Here is a 24864-nt window from a genome sequence, read left to right on the forward strand (position 1 = left end):
GAGGGCCAAACATCAACTCGGGCCACTATCTTGTTGTAGCCAAGACACGCACCCGCCTCTGTGCAGCAAAAAAAGTGCGCCCAACAATGCAAGGAAAGTTTAACGTCGAAAAGCTGCAATCACAACAGACGACCAATTTATTCGCCACTCGACTCACATACCTGCTCTTTGAGAGCACTCTTCAACAATCCGACATACGCGAGCAGTGGAACTACATTTCCCGATCATTAAGTACCGCCGCCGAAGAAGTAATTGGATTTCAGCGAGCCCGAAGAACAACTGGTACGATGAGGAATGTCAAGAATCCGCAAAGAAAAAAGACGCCGCCTATAGGTCAACGCTGTGATCAGGCGCATCGCGAGCCATTTGGGACCGTTATAGGGAACTACAGAAGGAAGCGAGACGTATTTGCCGCAATAAGAAGAGAGAGGCCGAAATACGTGCGTGCGAAGAGCTTGAGATGCTGGCCGACAGGAAGAACGCCCGAAAATTCCACCAGAGGGTCAGGCGAATTACGGAAGGTTTCAAGACCGGGGCGAACTCCTGTAAGAACAACAATGGCGACCTAGTGACCGATTCCAGAATGTACTTAAAATGTGGAGGGAAAACTTGTACAGCCTACTAATGGTAGCAGCGCTGAAAGTATTGACGAAGACGAACCGAGTCCCCAGTCGATGATGATCGAGTAGATGTCCCACCCCTGACTATGACGAGGTACGAATAGCGATTACGCGGCTGAAAAACAACAAAGCTGCTGGAGCTGACGGCGAGGAGCTGATGAGGTGCATGCATCAGCTCATATGTAGAATATGGTCAAATGAACGCATGCCGGACGACTGGAATTTAAGTGTGCTCTGCCCAATCCACAAGAAAGGCGACCCCGCCATATGCGCCAACTACCGCGGAATCAGCCTTCTAAGCATAGGTTATAAGGTCTTATCGAGTGTATTGTGCGAAAGACTGAAGTCCACCGTCAACGAACTGATTGGACCTTATCAGTGTGGCTTTAGGCCTGGCAAATCCACCATAGAGCAGGTATTCGCAATACGCCAAATATTGGAAAAGACTAGGATCGACACACACCATCTATTTGTCGATTTCAAAGCCGCTTTCGACAGCACGAAGAGAAGTTGTCTTTAAGCCGCGATGTCTGAATTTGGTATCCCCGCAAAACTAATACGGCTGTGTAAAATTACGTTAGCAATACCACCAGACTCCGTCAGAGTAGAGAAGGACCTCTCCGAGCCGTTTGATACCAAACGAGGTTTCAGACTAGGGGACTCCCTTTCGCGTGATTTCTTTAATCTGATTTTGGAGAAGATAATAAGAGCCGCAGTATTGAACCGCTCAGGCACAATACTTTACAAGAGCGTACAATTGTTGTTTTGAAAAATTATAAAAATTAAATTGAGCGAAACCAAAGCAAAGGCAAATAAAAGTAAAAAAATCAACATTGAACTGCATCAAAATGAAAATAAGGGATCATGAATTTCGATGTGAAAGAAAACTCTCTGGGAAGACAATACCTGTAATTATTATAAAACGGTATCAAACCTACTTGTGAAACTAACTTTGTCAAAAATTTCATAATATATCTTCCGAAAATACTCTTCAGGTGTGATTAAAACAGGATTTTCAATTGGACTTATTTTTCTTCTAGAAAATTTTCAGGTGGGTAACTAACCACCTTTAACAATTTCAGGTGGGTAGTACTACCCACCATATCCACGTCTTCCGCCGCCCTGCTCATATATACCCCGCGTCAAATTTAGATGCAAGTCTCATAAAATTGCTCAAGAACGCCTTACTTCAGAATTTGGTTGATAAACTCCCCATCTCAGAATTTGATTGAAAAACGCCCTATCTAAGAATTTGGTTGATGAACACCTATCTCAACAAGTGGTTTAAAAACGCGCTATCTAAGCCGTGATAGGGGTTTTGTTAAAGAATGGACTATATTTTTATAAAAAACTGCAATTAAACCAAAGAATTTAAATTTAAATTTTTTAAGTCTTGGCCAAAGTGTAAAACTTGGATTCACACGGCTTTTATTAAAGAATAAATTGTATTTTTATAAAAGAAACTAAAACTAAATTACAAAAAATTAATTGTCATAAGTTCTTAATATGTGGTGCGCTTATAATTTTGACGCAGGATGTACAATTTACAAGAAACCGACAGAAACTGCTGAACTAACGACATTTATTTATTTATTCATATTTTGTATCAAAAGAACACTAAAAAGTTTTGATTCTTTCAGAATGGTCAACGAGTAGCTATAATCCCATCCCATTCTACAAAGATAAACAAAAACAACGACGGGTTCGAACGACATTTACGTCCAAACAACTCAAGGAATTGGAAAAAATTTTTCAAGAGACACATTATCCTGATATTTATACACGCGAGGAGATCGCAATGAAAATAGAGCTTACTGAAGCGCGTGTGCAGGTAGGTTGGAAAACAATTTCTTCTTTTATTCACAAAAAAAAATACTTAATTTGTTAGATTTTTTTTTTTTTTTTTGCAAACAGTTTCCTTAATCTAGCCTAAGCCTATGAGTGGCAGTTCAAAGAGAACATCTGTATGTGTGTTTGTTGCTTTGTATACATATTTTCAAGTGTCTAAGTTCAAATCCCAACGGAATTTCGTTATATTTTACTTTGTTTTTTAATTATGAGATGGAATCATTTTTCACTTTTCCAAGCTCACAAATCATCTCTCATTTTCATTTACGAGCTGTCGCGTCTATAAAATGCACGTTAAGTACGAGTGCAGATATATGTATGTACGCACGTTCGTGCATATATATATATATATATGTACATACATATGTACGTGTGTATGTACATATGTATGTATATTGGGAGTCACGTGCCGAGATCTGAAAGCAAGTCACAGCCAATTAAATAGGGGAGTATTGCAGATGAACTAATCCGACAATTGAGAAAATGTTTACTGTAAATAAAATTATTGTTTAAGGGTGAAAAAATGAGAAGAGGTGGTGTAAGTCAATATTTTGTTTTCAATTAAGTTAAGTGCTTGGTCATGCTAAACGTATATATGAGCGTGTAATTATGCCCAAAAATAGTTCATCTACAAGCTATGTGAAAATATTTTGGATACCCGAACTTTTGGTTTTTTTTACACCAGATTCTTTGATTCTTTAGATGAAGAGAATAAAGCTCTCTTAACTATACACATATCTGTGTAATTGCTTGTGCATACTTACAGTATAGGTCATATCATTAGCACCCCCATTTCAAAGTGTTATTGTTTGCCACTGATGTTTATTTATTAGTTTTTAAGAATTTCTAATTAAAATACAGTTCTTTCTATGACTAACCTCAAAGTTTAAAACTTTGCAGAAAACTGAAAAAGAAATCTAAAAATTTTCATCCAATTTTAAAAAATTGTCTGTCGGCCCGTCCGTCCGTCCGTGTATGCGATAATTCGAGCGAAAATTGAGATATCCCAACCAAATTTGGTAAGTAGGTTAACCTTTATCCAGGGTAGGTTGGTACTGAAAATGAGCGAAATCGGACTGTAACTATGCCCACTTCCAATATAACGGTATTTTCGAAAAATTCAAGTACTACGATATTACAGTAAATATTGGATCTACGTTGTTAGAAAATTAGTATGCGAAGTGTAATATTGATACAAAATAATATTATTATGAAATTTTTGGAAGATGGGCGTGATCTCTCCCACTTATGATGAAATACTGAATCTCAATAGCTGCTTCCTTAACAAACTCGGTACGAGCCTTGTCTAGGACCTAGCTAAGAAAGCTGTTGAAAATCTTTAAAATCGGCCTAACCCCCACCTCCCATATACTGGTAATTTATAGAAACACGAAAACTGCGATAAATCAGTGACTACTGAAGCTAATTCACTAAAAATCGATGATTGCAATAACCACTCACCAGAAATTTAGATTATTATGAATTTTTGGATAATAGGCGTAGCGCCGCCCACTTATGACCACAAATGTGTATCGCGGTAACCGATTTATCAATTTCTACCAAACCCGGTCCACCCTTGGTACAGAAAAGCAATTACTTGAAAATTATTTAAATCGGACTAAAATTACACCCACTTCCTGTATAACGGTAAATTTCAGACACACGAAAACTCCGATATTTAAATAACTGAGGACGCTAATTTACATTTACATTAAAATTACAATAAATAAGACTGCTATAGACTTTTAAAAATTGGGCGTGGCACCGCCCGCTTTATGACTACAAAGGTATATCTCGCTAACCACTTTATCGATTCTACCAAACTTTGTCCAATTAAATCAGACGCAGCATATTATCGAAAACGTTTGAAATCGGGGTAGACACTCCTTCATATCATGCAAAGGTAGTTTAGAGAAATTTAAAACGACGATATTTGATACCTGCGCCAGGAGTATAAAGTGCGGTTTCACCCGAACGGTATGAAATGACGGTACTATTGATATAACCCATACTGTATGTATGCAATTAGATAAATATAAGCCAACCCGATTTCTTTAATTTGATGCTTGAGAAGAATTTGATGCACATGCCGACGATATCAACATCAATAGTCGGCTGAGGAAATAAATGGCCCTAAAGCTGAATCGTAACTAAAGGAAGTATCGCCTATCATCAAGAGCATTCGAGAACGAGAGGAGTGTACGTACGTCCAAAACGCTTGAAGCATGCCTTCCGTCTATCACAACATGATCGATTTGGTTTCTCGTTTTTCGATCTGGAGACAGCCATGTAGCTTGGTGGATGTTCTTATGCTGGAACCTAGTACTACATATTACCATGTTTCGGGCCCCGGCGAAGTCGATCAGCCTCATCCCGTTATCGGACGTTTCGTCATGGAGGTTGAATTTTCTGACAGTGGCGCCAAAGATCCCTTCCTTGCCCACCTTGGCATTAAAATCGCCAAGCACGATTTTGACATCGTGTCGGGGGCAGCGCTCATATGTACGTTCCAAGCGCTCATAGGAGAGATCCTTTGACGCCTCATCCTTCTCTTCCGTACGGGCATGGGCGCAGATGAGCGAGATGTTGAAGAATCTAGCTTTGGTGCGGATTGTGGCTACACGTTCGTCCACCGGGGAGAACGCCAGTACTCGGCAACGGAGTCTCTCTCCTACCATGAATCCAACACCGAATTTGCGCTCCTTTACGTGGCAACTGTAGTAGACGTCGCAAGGCTTCACAGTTACTTTTCCTTGCCCCGTCCATCGCATTTCTTGGATGGCAGTGATGTCAGCCTTTGTCTTCCCGAGGACATCAACCAGCCGGGCAGAGGCACCTTCCCCATTAAGGGTCCGGATATTTCAGGTAATACTCTCAAATCATAGTCCTTTATACGTTTGCCGTGGTCGTCATCAAAAAAGGAGGTCTCATCCGAGGCTTGTTGGAATTTTTCTACGCACGGAACCATTTTCCAAGGTGTTATTCCATCTCAAACCAACTGTTGGCATTTTCATAATAATTTTAGAATTTTTGAAATTTTAAAATTAATTTTCTGCCACAATAAGAAACAAAAATGTCAACATCGTTCACTAAAAAATTAACATCCCTATTGCGAGTGTCGACTAGCAGTAGATAAACGACTGTTAGTCGCAATAGGGGTGTAAGTAAAGGGTTCTGTTCACTTAAGTTTAATGTTCATTAAATGTCGTTAATGAATCATTAACTGGGTCTGAGAGGGAGGAATTCATGCTGTACAACACCTTAAGTAATCATTAAACGACCCTTAGCGCGGCTGATATCCATTTACAACATATCGTCGGTGATACTGCAAAACGGTCTATGTCTATTAGTACCCTTGACACTTAGATGGTCTCTTACTTGCACCGGAATGCATCTGCAAATGGTTACACTCTAATGAACGAATGGCAAAACTGTCTACCTTTGGCTGATGAAGATTTACTATTGCCAGAAGCGATCAGATACATATAAAAAATCAATTAAGCACCCATGGTAATAAGTGACATAGAACGTTTTGCTGTATCACCGACGATATGTAAACTTAACTTTCCGACGCTTGAATTGCTATTAACGTTTTTGATTTCCACAATGAAAATACTTTAATTGAAAACTTTTAATTTCCTTCAACTTTTTTCACTCACCTAAGCCACGTTCGTAATCATCAGAATTATATCCAAAATATAATAATGAACCACTTATTTCTGATTTTGAACTCACGACGGTGTCATTTTTAAGCGATTCTGCGCGATATTTTTCACTTTTCGGATGGCACAAAGTTGTTGGACAGTCCGCAATTTTATTATTTTCAATAGAAATTCTATCAAAAGATCGCAAATAACTTTCTGTGTTTAGAAAGAAATTCGTCTGAGGGTTCATTTTATTTTCCAAACCACTATTATATTTCACAAACATGAGGATTTTTGGCACAACTTCCAAAAAAAAAAATGCCTTTCATTGATTATTTGTTTGTCATATTTATTGTGTATTGGTATTTATGATTATTGATTGTTATCATCATTTTTGAATGCCTTAATTAAAAACAACACTAGCGTAAGATCATTTAAAAAATATGATAAAGTGCTTTTATCTAAATCTATACAAAATATTAGCAAACTTGTATTCGTGGAAGTAGTAAAACAATTACTGTGATGTATAATAAGAGCGATGCTGTGATAACATTACACACACAAGGCCATTCAAATAAAACACATTTGTGGGTGTTAACCAATTTAGCAGTGAAAATAAGGGTGAAAATTGAAAGTTTTGCTTGCACTCTACAATAGGTCGGAAGTGAAGAAAAATTTTAAAAGCAAATAAGTGCTTCAAATACATAATATGAGTACATATATTCTCACCTACTGTGAGGGGTACAATATATTAAAAGTTACAACAAATTTATTGAATTTCTGCAAAAATATGTATCCAACTGGTTCTAGTTTTTGAGAGATTTCCTAAAATGGAGCATCTCAGCGGAAAGTACACAATCATCATCAATTCCGATTATTTTGTAATGAAATTTCCAGAAAAATCATCGAACAATAAATCGGTGTTTTCGAACTGGCAGCCAAGATAGGTTTTAACTTGTTTCCCGAACTAACAATCATATGTACATACACATGTATATCAAGGGTTTGCAGTTCTAAGAAAGCTACGTACATATAAGCCTTATTTTTGCGATTTTTCGGTTTTATTCTGCCTCACTACTCTTCCGCGAGTGTTTTAAAAAGCGTCAGAAATACGCTCCCAAAAAGTATAGTTCTTTCTACACTCACATCCTCTCTAGGAAGTGGAGTTGGAGGGAGGCACCGCTGAACTTTTACACGGTTGGATCGTAGTTTGACTACATGTGGCAACTCGCCAACAAACTCTGAAGATGACTGTATTTTTTTCCACGCGTGGTTGCTTTTGATTTGCGCGACGGTTTTAACGAATTTAAATACTCGTAGCTACTCTGATAGCTAAGCTGCAATCAAGACCCTCGGCTCGTTCACATGAATGTCTCATCTCCCTCTCGGTGTCATCTGATTATTTCCTCTCAGACCTTTAAGTATCAGGGCATGTGCTACTGCCGAGTCTTTCTGATCGAGGCCAAAATTCTCAATTCTGGTGGATTTATGGACAGGACAATGTTCGACTGGGATTGGAAAATTTCGTTCCCAGAACGCATCGTTTTTGGGGCAACCAAGTCAGCATAACCTAACCTAACCTAGAGCCAAAGAGTTATTATATAAGCAAACCCCGAACCGACGCGAAAACCAGCCGCACTCAAGTTTTTTTTTTTTTTACTTTAAAAAGATATAGGGTACGAGCGAATTCTCATATGCAGACTATATTTCAATTGTACCTATATTTTATGGGAGGTGCTACATGGTTTTGTATTTTTGTACGCATGTACGTACATACATATGTATGTATGTACATAATCATGCAAAGATTCATTCATTGCCACTGTATCGTAATATCTACATTTATTGCTATCACAAATTAAATCCTACCTTTTTTCACTACCACAAACCGTATACACACACGCACATGCATATAAGCAAAGCAAAGGAAGGAAAAATCCAGTGTGAAATATGCTTCATTAAACTTTGTTTACATACAAATGTTTGTGTATATATTATCGGGGGAAGTCTGTGTTTGCTGTTAATTAACGAAAAAAGGATAATCAGTCTTGTTGTTAAAAAAAAAAAAAAACAGGAAAAATAAAGCGTTAAGTCAAAACTTAAACCCGCGCGTAGATTTGACCTCAAGTTTCAGTGAAAGTTCTTCATTAATGTTGCAAGCATAATTTTACGCCTGTGCATTAGATAGGGTCGGGCACCATAAGAAAGAAAAAAGGTTGTGTAGTACACAGCCCCCGCCCCTTCTCGTTGTGAAGCTTACTTCGAGAGGATTTTTCGGTCATAGCAATTTGCGTCCATGCCACATCCTAAACAGCGCAAAATTAGACTTTTAGTCAGACATTTTTTTTTTATTCAAGACTCAATTTAAAATTTGTATTCTACTTATTATGAACAACTTCGAAACATATTAAAATTTTGAATTTTATGGCAACTTAAGTTGATTTCAGTTGGATGGAAATGTAAATATGTATATATAATCTTTTAAAATATAAGTCACGTATAAAAGGAAGCAAAAATTTCCCTCTCCACTTTCCCATTAACAATTCACAATAGAGCAGTTTTTTCACTTACCAACACTAGCCTTCAGGTCGGGTATTTTTTAACCGACCTGGCTGAGCTCGGATAAATAGCCGAGTTTGTGTTGTTGCTTTGCGTGTGTTCTTTTGTAGCTCGGTTGCAAAAGAATGCACCTACTATTAATGTAGCAAAGCTATTTATGGCAAATTCTAGACATCAACCTAGTCTAGATATCAACCTCCTTGTAGGTATCATATCACAGACATACAATTAGAAAAACTCTAGAGATAGATGTCGCCTCGCCAGAAAAAGTTAAAAATATCCACCACATACGCTACAGCGTATTTTCATCAGCTAGCAAATACAGTTATGAACAAAGTTAAATTTTTGCTGTTCTTAAGATCCGATAAGGGCAAACATTTTTGTGACGGATAAAGACTTTTTAAAACGCTCAAGCCAGCTGGTTTAAACCATTACTTAAACAAATGTCAGCCGGTTGAGAAATATGGACGCGTTTACGCGATCTTAGATTTAAACTGGCATTGAAAAACTGGCCCTAAGAATATTTTCACACCAATTGGGGTAATTTCTAACTTTTTTTCGCGACCCAGCCTAATATGTATATGGACGTGCATAAGCATATAATTATATGCAAGTGAAATGCATAGTAATAATAATAATAATAAAGTTGCGCATACACAATATGTTCATGTTTGGCCGAGCTTCTCCTCTGATTTGTGGCGTGCGCCTTGATATTGTCACACAAAGGGAATGGATCTACAGTTTATTGCCGAGGAGCGAACGCTATTAGAAAAAAAATGTCTGTTTTATTTTTTGGTGTTGGTCGAAATTTGGGCTCGAACCCAGACCCAGCATAACGGTAGTGCGCACTGCTAACCACTACACCACAGCGGCCGCCAGTGAAACAAATACATACATAATAATACATGCATCCTATCGAAATGTCACCCTGAAGGAAAGAATGGTCCAATTGCTCGAAAAATATAGTCATAGGTATAGTAGTTTTGTAATTATACCAAAAATAGTCTAAATATTTAAAGCAGTGTAATGTAAAACAGGTGAATTGTACTAAAAGTGGTCCGAATGTAATCCCTGTAGAACCTCTGAATAGACTTAGAGCACACCACAAACTAGACTGCAAGTGATTGTAACTAGTCCAAAGTTTGGTCCAAGAACATGTAAAATTCTATTTAATATACATATATATAATTGTATATATATAATTAACCGCTTCTGCATTACATTGTAACCAATTTTGGGAAAAAAAAAACAAAAATAAAACTTGCGCCAGCTGCGATTCGAACCGGGGTTCTCAGATTTTTTAAGCGGATACTCTCTCTACATGCCAACGCCGTACATGAAAATTCGTTGACTAAGTGCCTACATATCAGCAAATGCGTAATTATACCCATTATCCGCTACTGCATGACATTGTAACCAATTTTAGAACAAAACTCGTACCTCTAAGTCTATTCCGAGGTCCTACAGGGCAGCTTTATAGGGATGGACACATACGTACATACAGACATACTTACGTAGTTATTGTGTGCGAAATATGCATAATTTGGTGGTGTAACTTCATCAAAAATTGTTAACAGTTTTATGTGGGTGGCGATTCGCATACCGTGAATCAATCTACACTGAAAAAAATACAAATATAAAGTCTACAGTAATGCAAAAATCGTACCCTAAGCCAGTACGTATTTTTTCCTTCGTTCACTCTGCACCAAAGGCTCTTATTAAAGGCGACCGAGACTATTTGTTGCCTGATCTAAGTAATACATACCGGAAAGCAGAAGTGTGCAGACAGGTGTGTATTTTTAGTTGGTCTTCTGTAGGATGGCACCTCACGAAACCGATTGCGAGGCAAAATACCAGAAAAATCATATCAAAAGATAAAAATTAGCTATTATTTTAAATTCTATATGCATATTTATTGTTTTAAAACAAAAACAAAACATTTGAATTTCAATAACATTTGTACTCTTTTAAGTATTGTATTATATTTGTTTCTCTTACATTGGCGTTTTCCAAATACCGAACTTATAGAACTAAACACTTTTTGCCACTTGCCCCAGCACTTTCGTCATAAATAGGTGAAAACTTCCTTTATTTGAGGCGAACTTAACCTTTTACCTCTGTTGAGCCGCTTTTTATCTGCGACAATGAATCCATCGTGGAGTAGTTCGACACGCAGTCATTGTGACCTCTTTGTGCAACTTCGTATCCCTCTCGGACATTGTATATTTCTGTATGTTATGCGAAAATTTGAATGTTGCAGATAGTTTTGCTCAGACGCTTCTTGCCATGGCCTGTTTACCACATTTTTGAAGTAATAGTAAGGGTCTTCACAACTGCTAGTTGGTACTTGTAAACTACTAGTTGGTACTCGGTAGTTTTATCAACAGTGAACGTCCTTTTCAGCTTTCTGTTGTTAGTCTGGTAATTATGTTTATCAAGGGCTGACTTGTAGCTTTTTTCCCATAAAAAAAGCAAATTGTAACAGAAAACTGAAAGAATTTTATTCACTCATAAATATCGAACAGCTGATTGCAGTTTACCAATTACAAGAAAAACTATTAAGATTCCAACACGATAATTCGGTAACCGGTAAGCCGATAATAAAATAATTTTACACAAACAAAGTACATGGGGAGAATTACAGAACACCGAGTTACCGAGTACCAAGCTCTGTGTGAAGACCCTAAGTGATTTACAAATAGTTGCTGCCCATAATGAATATTAAAAGCCTAGCAAAAATAGGATAAAGCGAAGTGGGGTATAAAATTTTGAAATTAAAAAAAAAAATCGTAGCACATTTCTACGATCGTAGCAAGGTGTCAACGTTGGATATGAGTATTTTATTTTAGCTCTGTTCGAGTAAAAATATCTCCAGTAACTTGCAGTAACAGAATTTCCAAGAATCGCTCTCAACGAGAGAACTATCCAAAAAAGTACGAAAACGCTAGCCTTGCAAGTAGTTACTAGTTTTACCGCTCTCGTGTCCGATTTAATTCGGTGGGGCGCTAAATTTTTTTATGGCTTATTATTGCTATATGTTATGTTGTGTTATATGTTATATTTTGACTACAAATTTTGTCAACATATTTATACACATTGAACAGGTAGTATCAGTAGAGCAGCTGATTTGATTTTTTTTTTTTCAAATTATTTGGTTTCGAAAATCTCAAATATTTTCAATTTCTTCTTACAAACACAAAAACGGTACCAGACTATCTCGCTTTGATTTAGGAATGATTACATATTGAGAAGTTAGCTTTCTACCAATATAGAAGTATTACATATCGACTGCTGAGTGGAAGATCAACCTATCTCGGCAGCCAATTCGAAAACGCATTTCGGCAAAACGTCCATTAGATACGAGAATAACATAAAATTCAATTAAACTTTATTTAAATATAATCGGGCTTTGGACTCGGCAGTGAAAAAAATAATTTTTGGCAATTTTCCATCCAACACGTAAGGAGACAGCTTTTGAAACGTTCCCACGACAGTCGGGTCTACGTAACCGGAACGACCCAGATTTATATCTGCCCAAGGTCTGACACTTCAGCAACACTCCCCGAAAATTCTTTGGGAACTTGTATGCTATTACAACAACGGCTGTTGAAAAGTATAATTTACCAGGGGATGGATTCTGTAACCGTGAGAAAATGTAGTGTAGATCGAGTGCAAAACTCGCCGAACTCTCACAATTGCTTAATCGCCAAATAAGGAAGTATACACTTTTTTGACAGTTAAAACTCATCTCCCTTCCTGAATCACTAAACAAAGAGTGTACAAAATTTTCAGTGTACACTTGAAACCCGACAGTTACAGATTCCAGCCCCAGATCACAAATAATAATGGTTAAAATTTTCAAATTTTACCGAGTATCAACTACCAATTTACAAAAACTATCGAAATTCGTGTGAGTCCCTTATACGATGTTTCCACGCTTCGTAATTCGCTCTCTAAAAATATGTTCACATATCAATATTATCACAGTCAAAGCTCGTTTTTTAATCACCCCGTTTACACAGGCAAATCCCAGATTATCAGCCGTCAAATTTGTTGTGCTTGTTATTCTCACATCTCAAGGAAAAGTTATGTTTCTTCTCTGTGCCACCGTGATCACGTTTTTATGCTATAATAAGCAATATGAATATATTTTAACTTAACATTTTATTAAAAATACCTTTACAAACCTCTTTTCCTTGCTAGCGTACATATTTGTTTACTTTTACATTTGGCATTTCTCCTCTTTTTTGCAAAAACAATCGATAAAACTAGGATGGACACCGAAAAGTTATCGGTTTAATCTGAGATTATTTTATAATTACAGATTAACAAGGTACGAATTTTATATGGCTAATCTCTTGGTATAATTACAGATTAGGGTGTTAAGCTCGAAAATGAGGATAATCTAGTTATATGTGAACCTAGTATAACTGCCCGTCTCCACAGGATAAAGTTTATATCTTGATACATATGTCAGAATATAATTTGCCAATGGAAACCGTTCATTGCTCTTCGAGAGCAATATATATCAGAGCTTATATCTTGCCATCTATTGCCGGCAATTTGGTAGTTTGACAGCTACATTTTCATTTGCACGAAAACTTCGTGGCTGCAACATCATTATTATTTTAATATAAAAGTAAAAATTGAGCTGTTTCCTGTTAAAATATTTGTAATTATGCATTTGACTGTAAAATAGCCATTTTTTCCTAATTTTTAAGCGTTTAAATCCGGCAAAAATACGTTTTCGAAGCTATCATACAAATGCTTATATCAAGATATAAAAAAGCCCACACAAATATTGCCACTGATATAACTTATATCTAGCGACCAAAATGACAGCTGGGCAGCAATAAATTTTTTCCTGTGGAGACGGCCAGTAAGTAATTCGCTAAGTAATTCGTGAATTACCCTGTTTCCACGCACATCAGTAATTCATTTGCGGCTGTAGTTCTTGTTCTTGTTCTTCGCTATTTATTATTATTTTTGTGTACTGCAAATATCGAATATGGAGCTAAAATTTAAGTTATCATCAACAATTTTAATATATATAGAGAATATTTTATTAATATTATTCTACAACTAGAAAAAGTGCCAGCAAATGGGACCAGGCCGGTGAAAACTTTCCGATAAATATTAGAGAAGGCACCGATTCGTTCGTCGTTCGCATGGTAATTCGATCTTAATTACCTATAAATGAAGTAATTCGCTTTCAAAATTAGGTATGGCGAATTACGTAATTCGGAAGGTAATTGGCAAGACGAATGACGAATGGGAGAGCGAATTACGAATAAGAGAGCGAATTACGAAGCGTGGAAACATCGCTCTTACGTGATCTTTTTTTTTTGGTTTATGCTAATTATCAAAGGAGCCATTCTTGCTTGTCAATCAAATACCTATCAGCTGTCTCAATATATCCGCAATTTAAAATTCCAATTTTTAATAGGTGGCAGCTCTCATAAACTGTGAATTTGCGATTTGCGGGAAATGTGTGTTGAGTAGACAAATTCGTTCAATTTCTGCAAAATATTTGGAGTAGTTTTTAAAGTTATATTAACGTTTTTTATTTATTTTTATTGCTGTGGTTGAAGGACTCAACTTTTAAAATGGCGCAACAATGTCCTGCTTCTGTAGATGTGACCGTAAGCTCGTCCGAAATGTCTGTACCTATTGATATGTTGTTGATAAAATTTTTATCTGCTCCAATAATCAGGATATTCAATTTAAACTACAATGCAAGCATAAAGTTTTTGCCGAAAATTCCAAGTTACGAGACCACGTTAACTTATTGGCCTGCGCTAGCAATCATGGACTGCTGTTTGTTGGAAACCCAAATGCTCCGGAACTGCATGGTAAGAACTTAGTTGAGGGCAATCTTTGTGATAATTGATATATTTTTTCGTTTCTTAGCGTTCATTCTACCCGACGTCATATATGCTAAATCAAAGGGTCTTCCTGTACACCTGCGAACTACTAAATTACCTAATGCACCCAATACGCTGGCATGCAGTGCAGATGGATCGATGTTGGCAGTAAATTATACTCTACAAGGTTATGCGGTTTTGGATATATTTCATGTTCCGTCATTTTCTGCTTCTGTAAGGCCAAATTATTCATATTCAATGATACGATCTTCATAAATTTACGCTCATACATTTCAGGATATTAAAACTTTGTACAGCATACGTTTACCCGATCAGAATGTATACGCTTTGCATTTGCTATGGAACCCAGTGCTGCCGTCAGTGGTTGGCGTAGTCCTTAGTAATGGTAATTTCGCTCTTTACACACTTAAAGATGGTGGCGCAATTGAGATGCGATCAATTACAAATCAACAAATACAATGCGGTTGCTGGTCGCCGAAGGGAAAGCAAATCGTTCTCGGTCATCCCAATGGAAAGTTGCAACAGTTCAAACCTGACCTCACACCAGTAAAAAGTATAGTGTGCCCACCAGGTGTACATCCTGGTCCTTTCGATACCATTGCATTGCACTGGTTATCCACCTTTCAGTTTGTTGTAAGTTTCTTACAACAAGGGCAGGAAGCAATGCCGAATATGTACATTGTTAATGCGCCGAAAGGTGGAACGCCTGTCTATATAAATTACAATGATGTATGCTATAGTGGGTCTGAACCAAGGAGACAACAAGTTAATTTCTTGCATATTGCGCAGTGGAATTTGTTATTGGTAACTTCCGCAAATGGAGTTGAAATAGGGCTCTTGGGCACCAAAGAAAACACAGAGCAGCCACAATGGGTGCATTATATGCTACTAGATGAAGCACGCATTGAAATGCCACTTACTGAGGCCAGCGATGAGACATATCCCATTGGGTTAACATTGGATACATCCCCGAATCATCAGTTAACAGTGGGAGAGCAAAAATTACAAACCATGCCCGTTATCCACGTGCTTACAACACACGGTCATCTGTTGTGTTTTAACTTTTTGAATTTGACAGCTAACGCTACTAATATTTGTTCGCCACCGGCACCAATTAATTATGCAATGGAAAAATTTAGTACTTTAGATGAAAGTTTAACGAGGGTTAATGTTTCTAAGAAAGTAGAAGTAAGTTTAAGTTTCGAGAGTGGTAAATGCAAATTATTTTTCAATTCAAATTATAGAATGAACGTCAAGATTTAGAATTACCATCAATTGATCCACCACCACCTACTCCAACACAAGCGTTTAGCGTTTCAACGCAAAGCAATTTCAGCAATCAAAATACATTTGCTTTTGGCGCGCCAGGAAACCAGAATTTATTTTCGGGTGGTTGGGACCAAAAGTCTCAAGGTGTTAAATTCGGAGTGGCCACTACTAATAATGAATCGCAATCTAATTTGTTAAGTAAGTAATATAATCAGCAATGTATATAAGTATGTATTTGAAATGATGTAATATTTATATTAAAATAGACAAACCATTGGTGCAAACTGCACCCATTGCTAACAATGCGCAAATAAAAACTACACAACCAGCAGAAATTTTCAAGCCTCTATATACTGTCTCGCCAGAGTTTGCGCCACCACCAATTCAAGCACAGCAGCAGTCTCAACAGAATTCAGTTCAAATTGACACAGCTGGAAAATCAAAAGCACAAATGTTGAATTTAAACGAAACGAATAGTGTAATACAACAAATGATAGTAATGCAAATGATGGCGTTTGAAAAAGAAATAACGCAACTTGGTCAAAAGTCAAAACTCGCACTAGTGAGTAGATTTCTTTTATTATTTCAAAGCCGAGTTTTTACTTATCTATTTTCATTTCTTCTATTTTCGTAAGAATGAAGATCCAAGTGTTATGAGGAGTTATAGTAAACGTCTAATAAATCTACAAGAAATCATTGAACAAGCAAATGAACGTGACTTTGTGATGGATGTTCAAGATCTTCGACATTCACTAACGGAATCATATGAAATGCTAAACGAGTGTCGTACTAAATTGGAAATGCATAAAAATCCAGAGTAAGTTTCCCAGTATAGTTTTAACCAAACTTAGAATTCATTTATTTATTTGTATGCAAATACGTCTGTAATATACATATCTGCAGTGAAGCTGGTTTTAAATATTTATCATTATATGACTGCGTAAGTCAACGTCAATTGAAGAGTCTACAAGGCTATCTTGCCATTAATCAAGGTATAATGAAACGCCTTGAAGAACAAATGGACATACAGTGGACTTATTATCAGGACTTGGTGCGACGTAATTCCAAGTCTCAAATGCGCATACCATGCCTAGATGGCATCTATCAACAAATGACTAAATTGAAAAACTTAATAACACAGCAGCAGACGAAATTGCATTATATAAAATCGACTATCAAGCAAAAAAACTTGGGCAGTGGCAGGGTGAGCAAAAGTACATTGAATACGCTGGAGATGAAATCAGATNACTGCCCGTCTCCACAGGATAAAGTTTATATCTTGATACATATGTCAGAATATAATTTGCCAATGGAAACCGTTCATTGCTCTTCGAGAGCAATATATATCAGAGCTTATATCTTGCCATCTATTGCCGGCAATTTGGTAGTTTGACAGCTACATTTTCATTTGCACGAAAACTTCGTGGCTGCAACATCATTATTATTTTAATATAAAAGTAAAAATTGAGCTGTTTCCTGTTAAAATATTTGTAATTATGCATTTGACTGTAAAATAGCCATTTTTTCCTAATTTTTAAGCGTTTAAATCCGGCAAAAATACGTTTTCGAAGCTATCATACAAATGCTTATATCAAGATATAAAAAAGCCCACACAAATATTGCCACTGATATAACTTATATCTAGCGACCAAAATGACAGCTGGGCAGCAATAAATTTTTTCCTGTGGAGACGGCCAGTAAGTAATTCGCTAAGTAATTCGTGAATTACCCTGTTTCCACGCACATCAGTAATTCATTTGCGGCTGTAGTTCTTGTTCTTGTTCTTCGCTATTTATTATTATTTTTGTGTACTGCAAATATCGAATATGGAGCTAAAATTTAAGTTATCATAAACAATTTTAATATATATAGAGAATATTTTATTAATATTATTCTACAACTAGAAAAAGTGCCAGCAAATGGGACCAGGCCGGTGAAAACTTTCCGATAAATATTAGAGAAGGCACCGATTCGTTCGTCGTTCGCATGGTAATTCGATCTTAATTACCTATAAATGAAGTAATTCGCTTTCAAAATTAGGTATGGCGAATTACGTAATTCGGAAGGTAATTGGCAAGACGAATGACGAATGGGAGAGCGAATTACGAATAAGAGAGCGAATTACGAAGCGTGGAAACATCGCTCTTACGTGATCTTTTTTTTTTGGTTTATGCTAATTATCAAAGGAGCCATTCTTGCTTGTCAATCAAATACCTATCAGCTGTCTCAATATATCCGCAATTTAAAATTCCAATTTTTAATAGGTGGCAGCTCTCATAAACTGTGAATTTGCGATTTGCGGGAAATGTGTGTTGAGTAGACAAATTCGTTCAATTTCTGCAAAATATTTGGAGTAGTTTTTAAAGTTATATTAACGTTTTTTATTTATTTTTATTGCTGTGGTTGAAGGACTCAACTTTTAAAATGGCGCAACAATGTCCTGCTTCTGTAGATGTGACCGTAAGCTCGTCCGAAATGTCTGTACCTATTGATATGTTGTTGATAAAATTTTTATCTGCTCCAATAATCAGGATATTCAATTTAAACTACAATGCAAGCATAAAGTTTTTGCCGAAAATTCCAAGTTACGAGACCACGTTAACTTATTGGCCTGCGCTAGCAATCATGGACTGCTGTTTGTTGGAAACCCAAATGCTCCGGAACTGCATGGTAAGAACTTAGTTGAGGGCAATCTTTGTGATAATTGATATATTTTTTCGTTTCTTAGCGTTCATTCTACCCGACGTCATATATGCTAAATCAAAGGGTCTTCCTGTACACCTGCGAACTACTAAATTACCTAATGCACCCAATACGCTGGCATGCAGTGCAGATGGATCGATGTTGGCAGTAAATTATACTCTACAAGGTTATGCGGTTTTGGATATATTTCATGTTCCGTCATTTTCTGCTTCTGTAAGGCCAAATTATTCATATTCAATGATACGATCTTCATAAATTTACGCTCATACATTTCAGGATATTAAAACTTTGTACAGCATACGTTTACCCGATCAGAATGTATACGCTTTGCATTTGCTATGGAACCCAGTGCTGCCGTCAGTGGTTGGCGTAGTCCTTAGTAATGGTAATTTCGCTCTTTACACACTTAAAGATGGTGGCGCAATTGAGATGCGATCAATTACAAATCAACAAATACAATGCGGTTGCTGGTCGCCGAAGGGAAAGCAAATCGTTCTCGGTCATCCCAATGGAAAGTTGCAACAGTTCAAACCTGACCTCACACCAGTAAAAAGTATAGTGTGCCCACCAGGTGTACATCCTGGTCCTTTCGATACCATTGCATTGCACTGGTTATCCACCTTTCAGTTTGTTGTAAGTTTCTTACAACAAGGGCAGGAAGCAATGCCGAATATGTACATTGTTAATGCGCCGAAAGGTGGAACGCCTGTCTATATAAATTACAATGATGTATGCTATAGTGGGTCTGAACCAAGGAGACAACAAGTTAATTTCTTGCATATTGCGCAGTGGAATTTGTTATTGGTAACTTCCGCAAATGGAGTTGAAATAGGGCTCTTGGGCACCAAAGAAAACACAGAGCAGCCACAATGGGTGCATTATATGCTACTAGATGAAGCACGCATTGAAATGCCACTTACTGAGGCCAGCGATGAGACATATCCCATTGGGTTAACATTGGATACATCCCCGAATCATCAGTTAACAGTGGGAGAGCAAAAATTACAAACCATGCCCGTTATCCACGTGCTTACAACACACGGTCATCTGTTGTGTTTTAACTTTTTGAATTTGACAGCTAACGCTACTAATATTTGTTCGCCACCGGCACCAATTAATTATGCAATGGAAAAATTTAGTACTTTAGATGAAAGTTTAACGAGGGTTAATGTTTCTAAGAAAGTAGAAGTAAGTTTAAGTTTCGAGAGTGGTAAATGCAAATTATTTTTCAATTCAAATTATAGAATGAACGTCAAGATTTAGAATTACCATCAATTGATCCACCACCACCTACTCCAACACAAGCGTTTAGCGTTTCAACGCAAAGCAATTTCAGCAATCAAAATACATTTGCTTTTGGCGCGCCAGGAAACCAGAATTTATTTTCGGGTGGTTGGGACCAAAAGTCTCAAGGTGTTAAATTCGGAGTGGCCACTACTAATAATGAATCGCAATCTAATTTGTTAAGTAAGTAATATAATCAGCAATGTATATAAGTATGTATTTGAAATGATGTAATATTTATATTAAAATAGACAAACCATTGGTGCAAACTGCACCCATTGCTAACAATGCGCAAATAAAAACTACACAACCAGCAGAAATTTTCAAGCCTCTATATACTGTCTCGCCAGAGTTTGCGCCACCACCAATTCAAGCACAGCAGCAGTCTCAACAGAATTCAGTTCAAATTGACACAGCTGGAAAATCAAAAGCACAAATGTTGAATTTAAACGAAACGAATAGTGTAATACAACAAATGATAGTAATGCAAATGATGGCGTTTGAAAAAGAAATAACGCAACTTGGTCAAAAGTCAAAACTCGCACTAGTGAGTAGATTTCTTTTATTATTTCAAAGCCGAGTTTTTACTTATCTATTTTCATTTCTTCTATTTTCGTAAGAATGAAGATCCAAGTGTTATGAGGAGTTATAGTAAACGTCTAATAAATCTACAAGAAATCATTGAACAAGCAAATGAACGTGACTTTGTGATGGATGTTCAAGATCTTCGACATTCACTAACGGAATCATATGAAATGCTAAACGAGTGTCGTACTAAATTGGAAATGCATAAAAATCCAGAGTAAGTTTCCCAGTATAGTTTTAACCAAACTTAGAATTCATTTATTTATTTGTATGCAAATACGTCTGTAATATACATATCTGCAGTGAAGCTGGTTTTAAATATTTATCATTATATGACTGCGTAAGTCAACGTCAATTGAAGAGTCTACAAGGCTATCTTGCCATTAATCAAGGTATAATGAAACGCCTTGAAGAACAAATGGACATACAGTGGACTTATTATCAGGACTTGGTGCGACGTAATTCCAAGTCTCAAATGCGCATACCATGCCTAGATGGCATCTATCAACAAATGACTAAATTGAAAAACTTAATAACACAGCAGCAGACGAAATTGCATTATATAAAATCGACTATCAAGCAAAAAAACTTGGGCAGTGGCAGGGTGAGCAAAAGTACATTGAATACGCTGGAGATGAAATCAGATGCGTAAGTTGAATTTATGCTTTTTCGTATGTCTGATTAACGTAGTTAAAAATATTATTTTAAAACACACAAAAAATTTAAAATATCTAATTTTCGAAAGCAAGCCAAGCTTTGAATTACCTTTTTTCCCAAACATTTGTATGCATTATCTAAAATTTTAATTATTACTGAGTTAGACCTACAATTTCTTTGTTTTAATTACTTAAAAGTCTTGTAGTCGGTAGTTTATTATAAAAAATACAACCATTACAATCTCTGCTTTCAATCCTAGTAGTCGCTACTAGTTTCATCGATCACCCTTTGCATTAAAAAAAAAAATCCGGAGTTCTCTAAATCAAAAAACAAAAAAAAAAACAATAATACATGACAATTTTTTTAAGTAAAATTATTTTATACTTCTCGTAAAAACAATTTTTATTTGTCTACCGCCTCGCCAATCCATTTAGCGGTATCGCGTCCTTAGCAGATTCTATACTTTCGATGAGTATGCACAATATCACAGATGTAAAGACTAATAAATTATCCGAGAGCAAATTAAACGCTCTACGTAATTTTACAAATCAACAAGTAAAGACAACAATAATCAAACCTCAACGCCCAAATCGTGTTCAACTAACATCTGAGGTTATTTTGGAAACGAAACAGCTAATTAAGAGAAAAGAGTCCAAAGAGAAGGAAGCCAAAGTTATTAAAGCAATTGAAAAAGCGAATGAGGCCCAGGAAAAAGAGAAGGCTGTAACTACATTTAAATCGACACAACCCAAGCAACCACATGAGCCACAGTTCCAGCTTACGAAAACACCTTCAACAATCGGACTTTTTGGCAATTCACAGACTTCTGCAGCAACATTTACACAAGCAAAAGATGCTAATTCAACGCAGTCTGTGCAAAAAAACAATGCGCCATTTTCGACGCTTAATTTTACCAGCAGCAATATGTTTTCAAAAACTGAGTCAGCCAAGGGTGAAAAGATGCCTGAACTATCGAAATTCATCGGGAATGTCAACACTTTCAAATCCGATGCTGTTGAGAGCAAAACTAACGAATCTAGCATGAGTGAAAAATCCTCTCCTGCAGGACCTAACTTTTCGTTCATATCAAAAAGCGATGCAGCTGATGCCAACAAACCGCCGATGAGCACATTTAACATTAAATCAAAAGGATTTACCGGGTTCGGACAAGAGTCGACCGCGAATACCAATGCAAATACAACATTTATCAATCCAAGTAAAACGGTTGATTCAAATACCGCCAACCAAATGAACAGCACATCGAAATCGTTTAGTTTTGGCAACACTTTTAGTGCTCTAACCGATTTAAAAATTGGAGCAACGCAAACACAATCGAATGTGCCACCCGCTACGAGTTTACCCGCTGCAACCGCAAATATATTTGGCACAACAACTGTGCAATCTACGCTTTTCAATAAACAGAATGAGAATCAATCCTTTGCTAGTTCAGTACATCCGTTTTCAGGTGCAACAAGGTATGTACAAATTTAATGACAATAGTGCATGTGATGCAAACTATTTTTTTACCTCAAAGATTGATCTTAAAAACTGTTTCGATCTTAGTACTCCCAGTTTAGGAAAAACTGAAGCTATGCCAACGAAAAGTACAGCTGAAGCTGCTGTTCCAGCAAAGGATGTAACTAAATCGGGACAGGTTGCTACAGCGAGCGATAATGAGGAAATGATTTTGAAACCTTTAAATATCTGCAAGCCCACTGCAAAGGGTAAGTGTATCTCAAATATATATTTAAAGTGTTTATTTTTCTTTTTCCCATACACACAGAAGCGGTGAAGCCAAAAGAGGGCACTGTGTTTTCCTTTAGCTCAAATAGTGAGAATAATCCCCAAGGCGCTTTTCAACCTATGCCCGACTCCACAACGTCGTTGTCAGTGCCTAAAGTTACTGATACAACATCATCAACAACTGTAACGTCTACGCCATCAATATTTGGCAAAAGCGTAGCAACAACAGAAACGTCATTATTCCCACCATTCAACGCCAACAGCTCAAATGTGTCTACTTTTGGTGTTGGTGGTGTTACTGGCATTAGCTTCGGCACAGCACCTAATGTATCTGCGCCAGTGACGAGCTCTATTAGCGGTACAGGCGCTTCCGCGTTCTCCTTTAGCAACTCAACCGTGTTCAAGCAATTGCACACATTTGAAAAACCAACAACTACAAGCACCCCGACTTCTTCTGCCGGCTTAAGCACTACACCTGCAATAACAAATGCGCCAACAGTTCCTGCCACAACAACAATAGTTACTGCTTTTACGACCACAACAGCTGCAGCAACTGTCCCATCAGTTGCTACCACTTCATCACCGATACCTGCCACTACTTCATCAGCCGCAGCAACCACAATTGCCACACCCACACCTGTTTCTTCAGCAGCAACAGGCGCAGCTACGGGTGCATTCTTTTCTGCGATTGCCGCTACAAAAGCAACGGGCGATTCTTTATTTGGCTCTTTAGGACAACCAACGCCTGCTGCAAGTTCCGTAAGCGCTGCATCTAAAATTGAAAATGTCACTCAACCAGCAGGCAATGCATCGGCGTTCGGAGGTTTGCCTTTGGGTGGTCAAGCGCCAGCAAGTGGTGGTAGTATTTTTGGTAACGCTGGTAGCGGTTTTGGTGCTACCACGGCTGGCATATTTGGCGCTACAGCTGCTGCTACCATGCCTACCAACCCCTCTAATGCAAATACTTCCTCGGGTTCAATATTTGGTAACAGCGCCGTTAATAGTGGTGATAACACATCCGCATCGATTTTCGGTAACAGCCCTGCCAAGCCAGCTGAAGCTAGTGCGGGATCGATATTTGGCAATGCAGCTGCTAAGAGTGCAGAAAATACTGGTGGATCTATATTTGGTAGTGGCGCTGCAAAGAGTCCGGAGAATGTCAACGTTTTTGGTTCACCAACATCAGTTGGCACGGCCGCAAGCAGTGGCTCGATATTTGGGCAAAACTCTTTGGGTCAATCGAGCGGTAGCATCTTTGCTGCGGCAGCCAGCAAACCGGAATCTACATCCACCGCTTCAGGATTTAGTTTTGTTGGCTCGGCTTTCGGTAGTGCTGCTAAAAGTACCGCCTCAACGGGAGGGTCTATTTTCGGTGGTGCTGCAGCTGTAGCACCCGACTCGCAACAATCAAACATTTTTGGCTCACCAACAAGTGGTTTTGGTGCAGTAGCCACATCACCGTTTAGTTCATTCTCACAGGGCGGGTCATCAGTGTCAAGCACTGGTTTTGGTTCACCCACACAGCAGCCGCAAGGAGGTGCCTTTCCGCGTAATGTATTCGGTGTCGCGCCCTCCTTTGGCAGCCCGCCTGCGTTCGGCGCTCAGCCTAGCTTTGGGGGTGCGCCTACTTTTGGCAGCCCCAAAGGATTCGGAACATTTGCCACACCACCTTCTAGCTCATTTGGTGCGCCAACAGCACAGAGTAGCAATATATTTGAAGCTTTGGGCTCCACAGACACAGGCTTATCTTTTGGTAACTTGGCACAAACTACAAATCCTCCACCAAATGCCCCTAAACCTATGTTCGGCGGGTGAGTCAGAAATGACGAATGTGCAGTAAATAAAATGAATCAAAAATTTTAATTTCAGCTCTTCCTTCATGAACTATCGAGCATAAGCGTGGTGATGGTAAAACATAACGTATTCAAGGGTCAAAATAATGCTGAGAGTGCTGGCGGTATTGTCAAAGATTACATTGAAATTACATACTTGACAGTAGAAAATATTTAAATCATTGAAATTCTGCTATTGAAAATACACGTATTACGGGAATGCAAAAAAAAAAAT

The 24864-nt window shown here is 37.7% G+C and overlaps 3 protein-coding genes across 4 annotated transcripts in view; 2 read left to right on the forward strand and 1 right to left on the reverse strand.

Moving 5' to 3' along the window:
* The window catches only part of PHDP (Putative homeodomain protein), a 14465-nt gene extending 7981 nt beyond the window's left edge, over positions 1-6484 (reverse strand). Inside the window, exon 1 of the mRNA XM_017611047.1 lies at positions 6128-6484. Coding sequence (XP_017466536.1) covers positions 6128-6398 — 271 coding nt within the window. The 5' untranslated portion in view covers positions 6399-6484. The remainder of the gene's footprint in view (positions 1-6127) is intronic.
* The window catches only part of LOC108359260 (nuclear pore complex protein Nup214-like), a 49459-nt gene extending 31354 nt beyond the window's left edge, over positions 1-18105 (forward strand). The window contains exons 3-11 of the mRNA XM_017611033.1: positions 14263-14313; positions 14385-14523; positions 14582-14769; positions 14833-15744; positions 15801-16023; positions 16092-16387; positions 16461-16642; positions 16729-17115; positions 18090-18105. Coding sequence (XP_017466522.1) covers positions 14263-14313; positions 14385-14523; positions 14582-14769; positions 14833-15744; positions 15801-16023; positions 16092-16387; positions 16461-16642; positions 16729-17115; positions 18090-18105 — 2394 coding nt within the window. The remainder of the gene's footprint in view (positions 1-14262; positions 14314-14384; positions 14524-14581; positions 14770-14832; positions 15745-15800; positions 16024-16091; positions 16388-16460; positions 16643-16728; positions 17116-18089) is intronic.
* On the forward strand, positions 18073-24863 carry Nup214 (nuclear pore complex protein Nup214). 2 transcript variants are annotated; one of them, XM_017611034.1, is made up of 13 exons: positions 18081-18132; positions 18235-18285; positions 18357-18495; positions 18554-18741; positions 18805-19716; positions 19773-19995; positions 20064-20359; positions 20433-20614; positions 20701-21045; positions 21489-22529; positions 22618-22778; positions 22838-24608; positions 24667-24863. In XM_017611034.1, the coding sequence occupies exons 2-13, from the start codon at positions 18250-18252 to the stop codon at positions 24692-24694; spliced, it is 5322 nt and encodes a 1773-aa protein (XP_017466523.1). In that variant the 5' UTR covers positions 18081-18132; positions 18235-18249; the 3' UTR covers positions 24695-24863. The 2 variants fall into 2 exon arrangements, with proteins under 2 accessions (XP_017466525.1, XP_017466523.1); XM_017611036.1 differs by having other exon boundaries at positions 18073-18285; positions 22841-24608.
* Position 24864: the final 1 nt, after the last annotated feature.

This window comes from Rhagoletis zephyria, unplaced genomic scaffold (assembly GCF_001687245.7).
Source record: "Rhagoletis zephyria isolate East Lansing unplaced genomic scaffold, Rhagoletis_zephyria_1.1 Rzeph_scaffold_00368, whole genome shotgun sequence".
Lineage (NCBI taxonomy): Eukaryota > Metazoa > Arthropoda > Insecta > Diptera > Tephritidae > Rhagoletis > Rhagoletis zephyria.

Coding starts and splice junctions, on each gene's coding strand:
- Nup214 (XM_017611034.1), top strand. CDS start 18,250: ATGGCGCAACAATGTCCTGCTTCTGTAGATGTGACC. Junction 19,717..19,772: donor ATGTTTCTAAGAAAGTAGAA/GTAAGTTTAAGT, acceptor TTCAAATTATAG/AATGAACGTCAAGATTTAGA. Junction 22,779..22,837: donor CTGCAAGCCCACTGCAAAGG/GTAAGTGTATCT, acceptor CCATACACACAG/AAGCGGTGAAGCCAAAAGAG.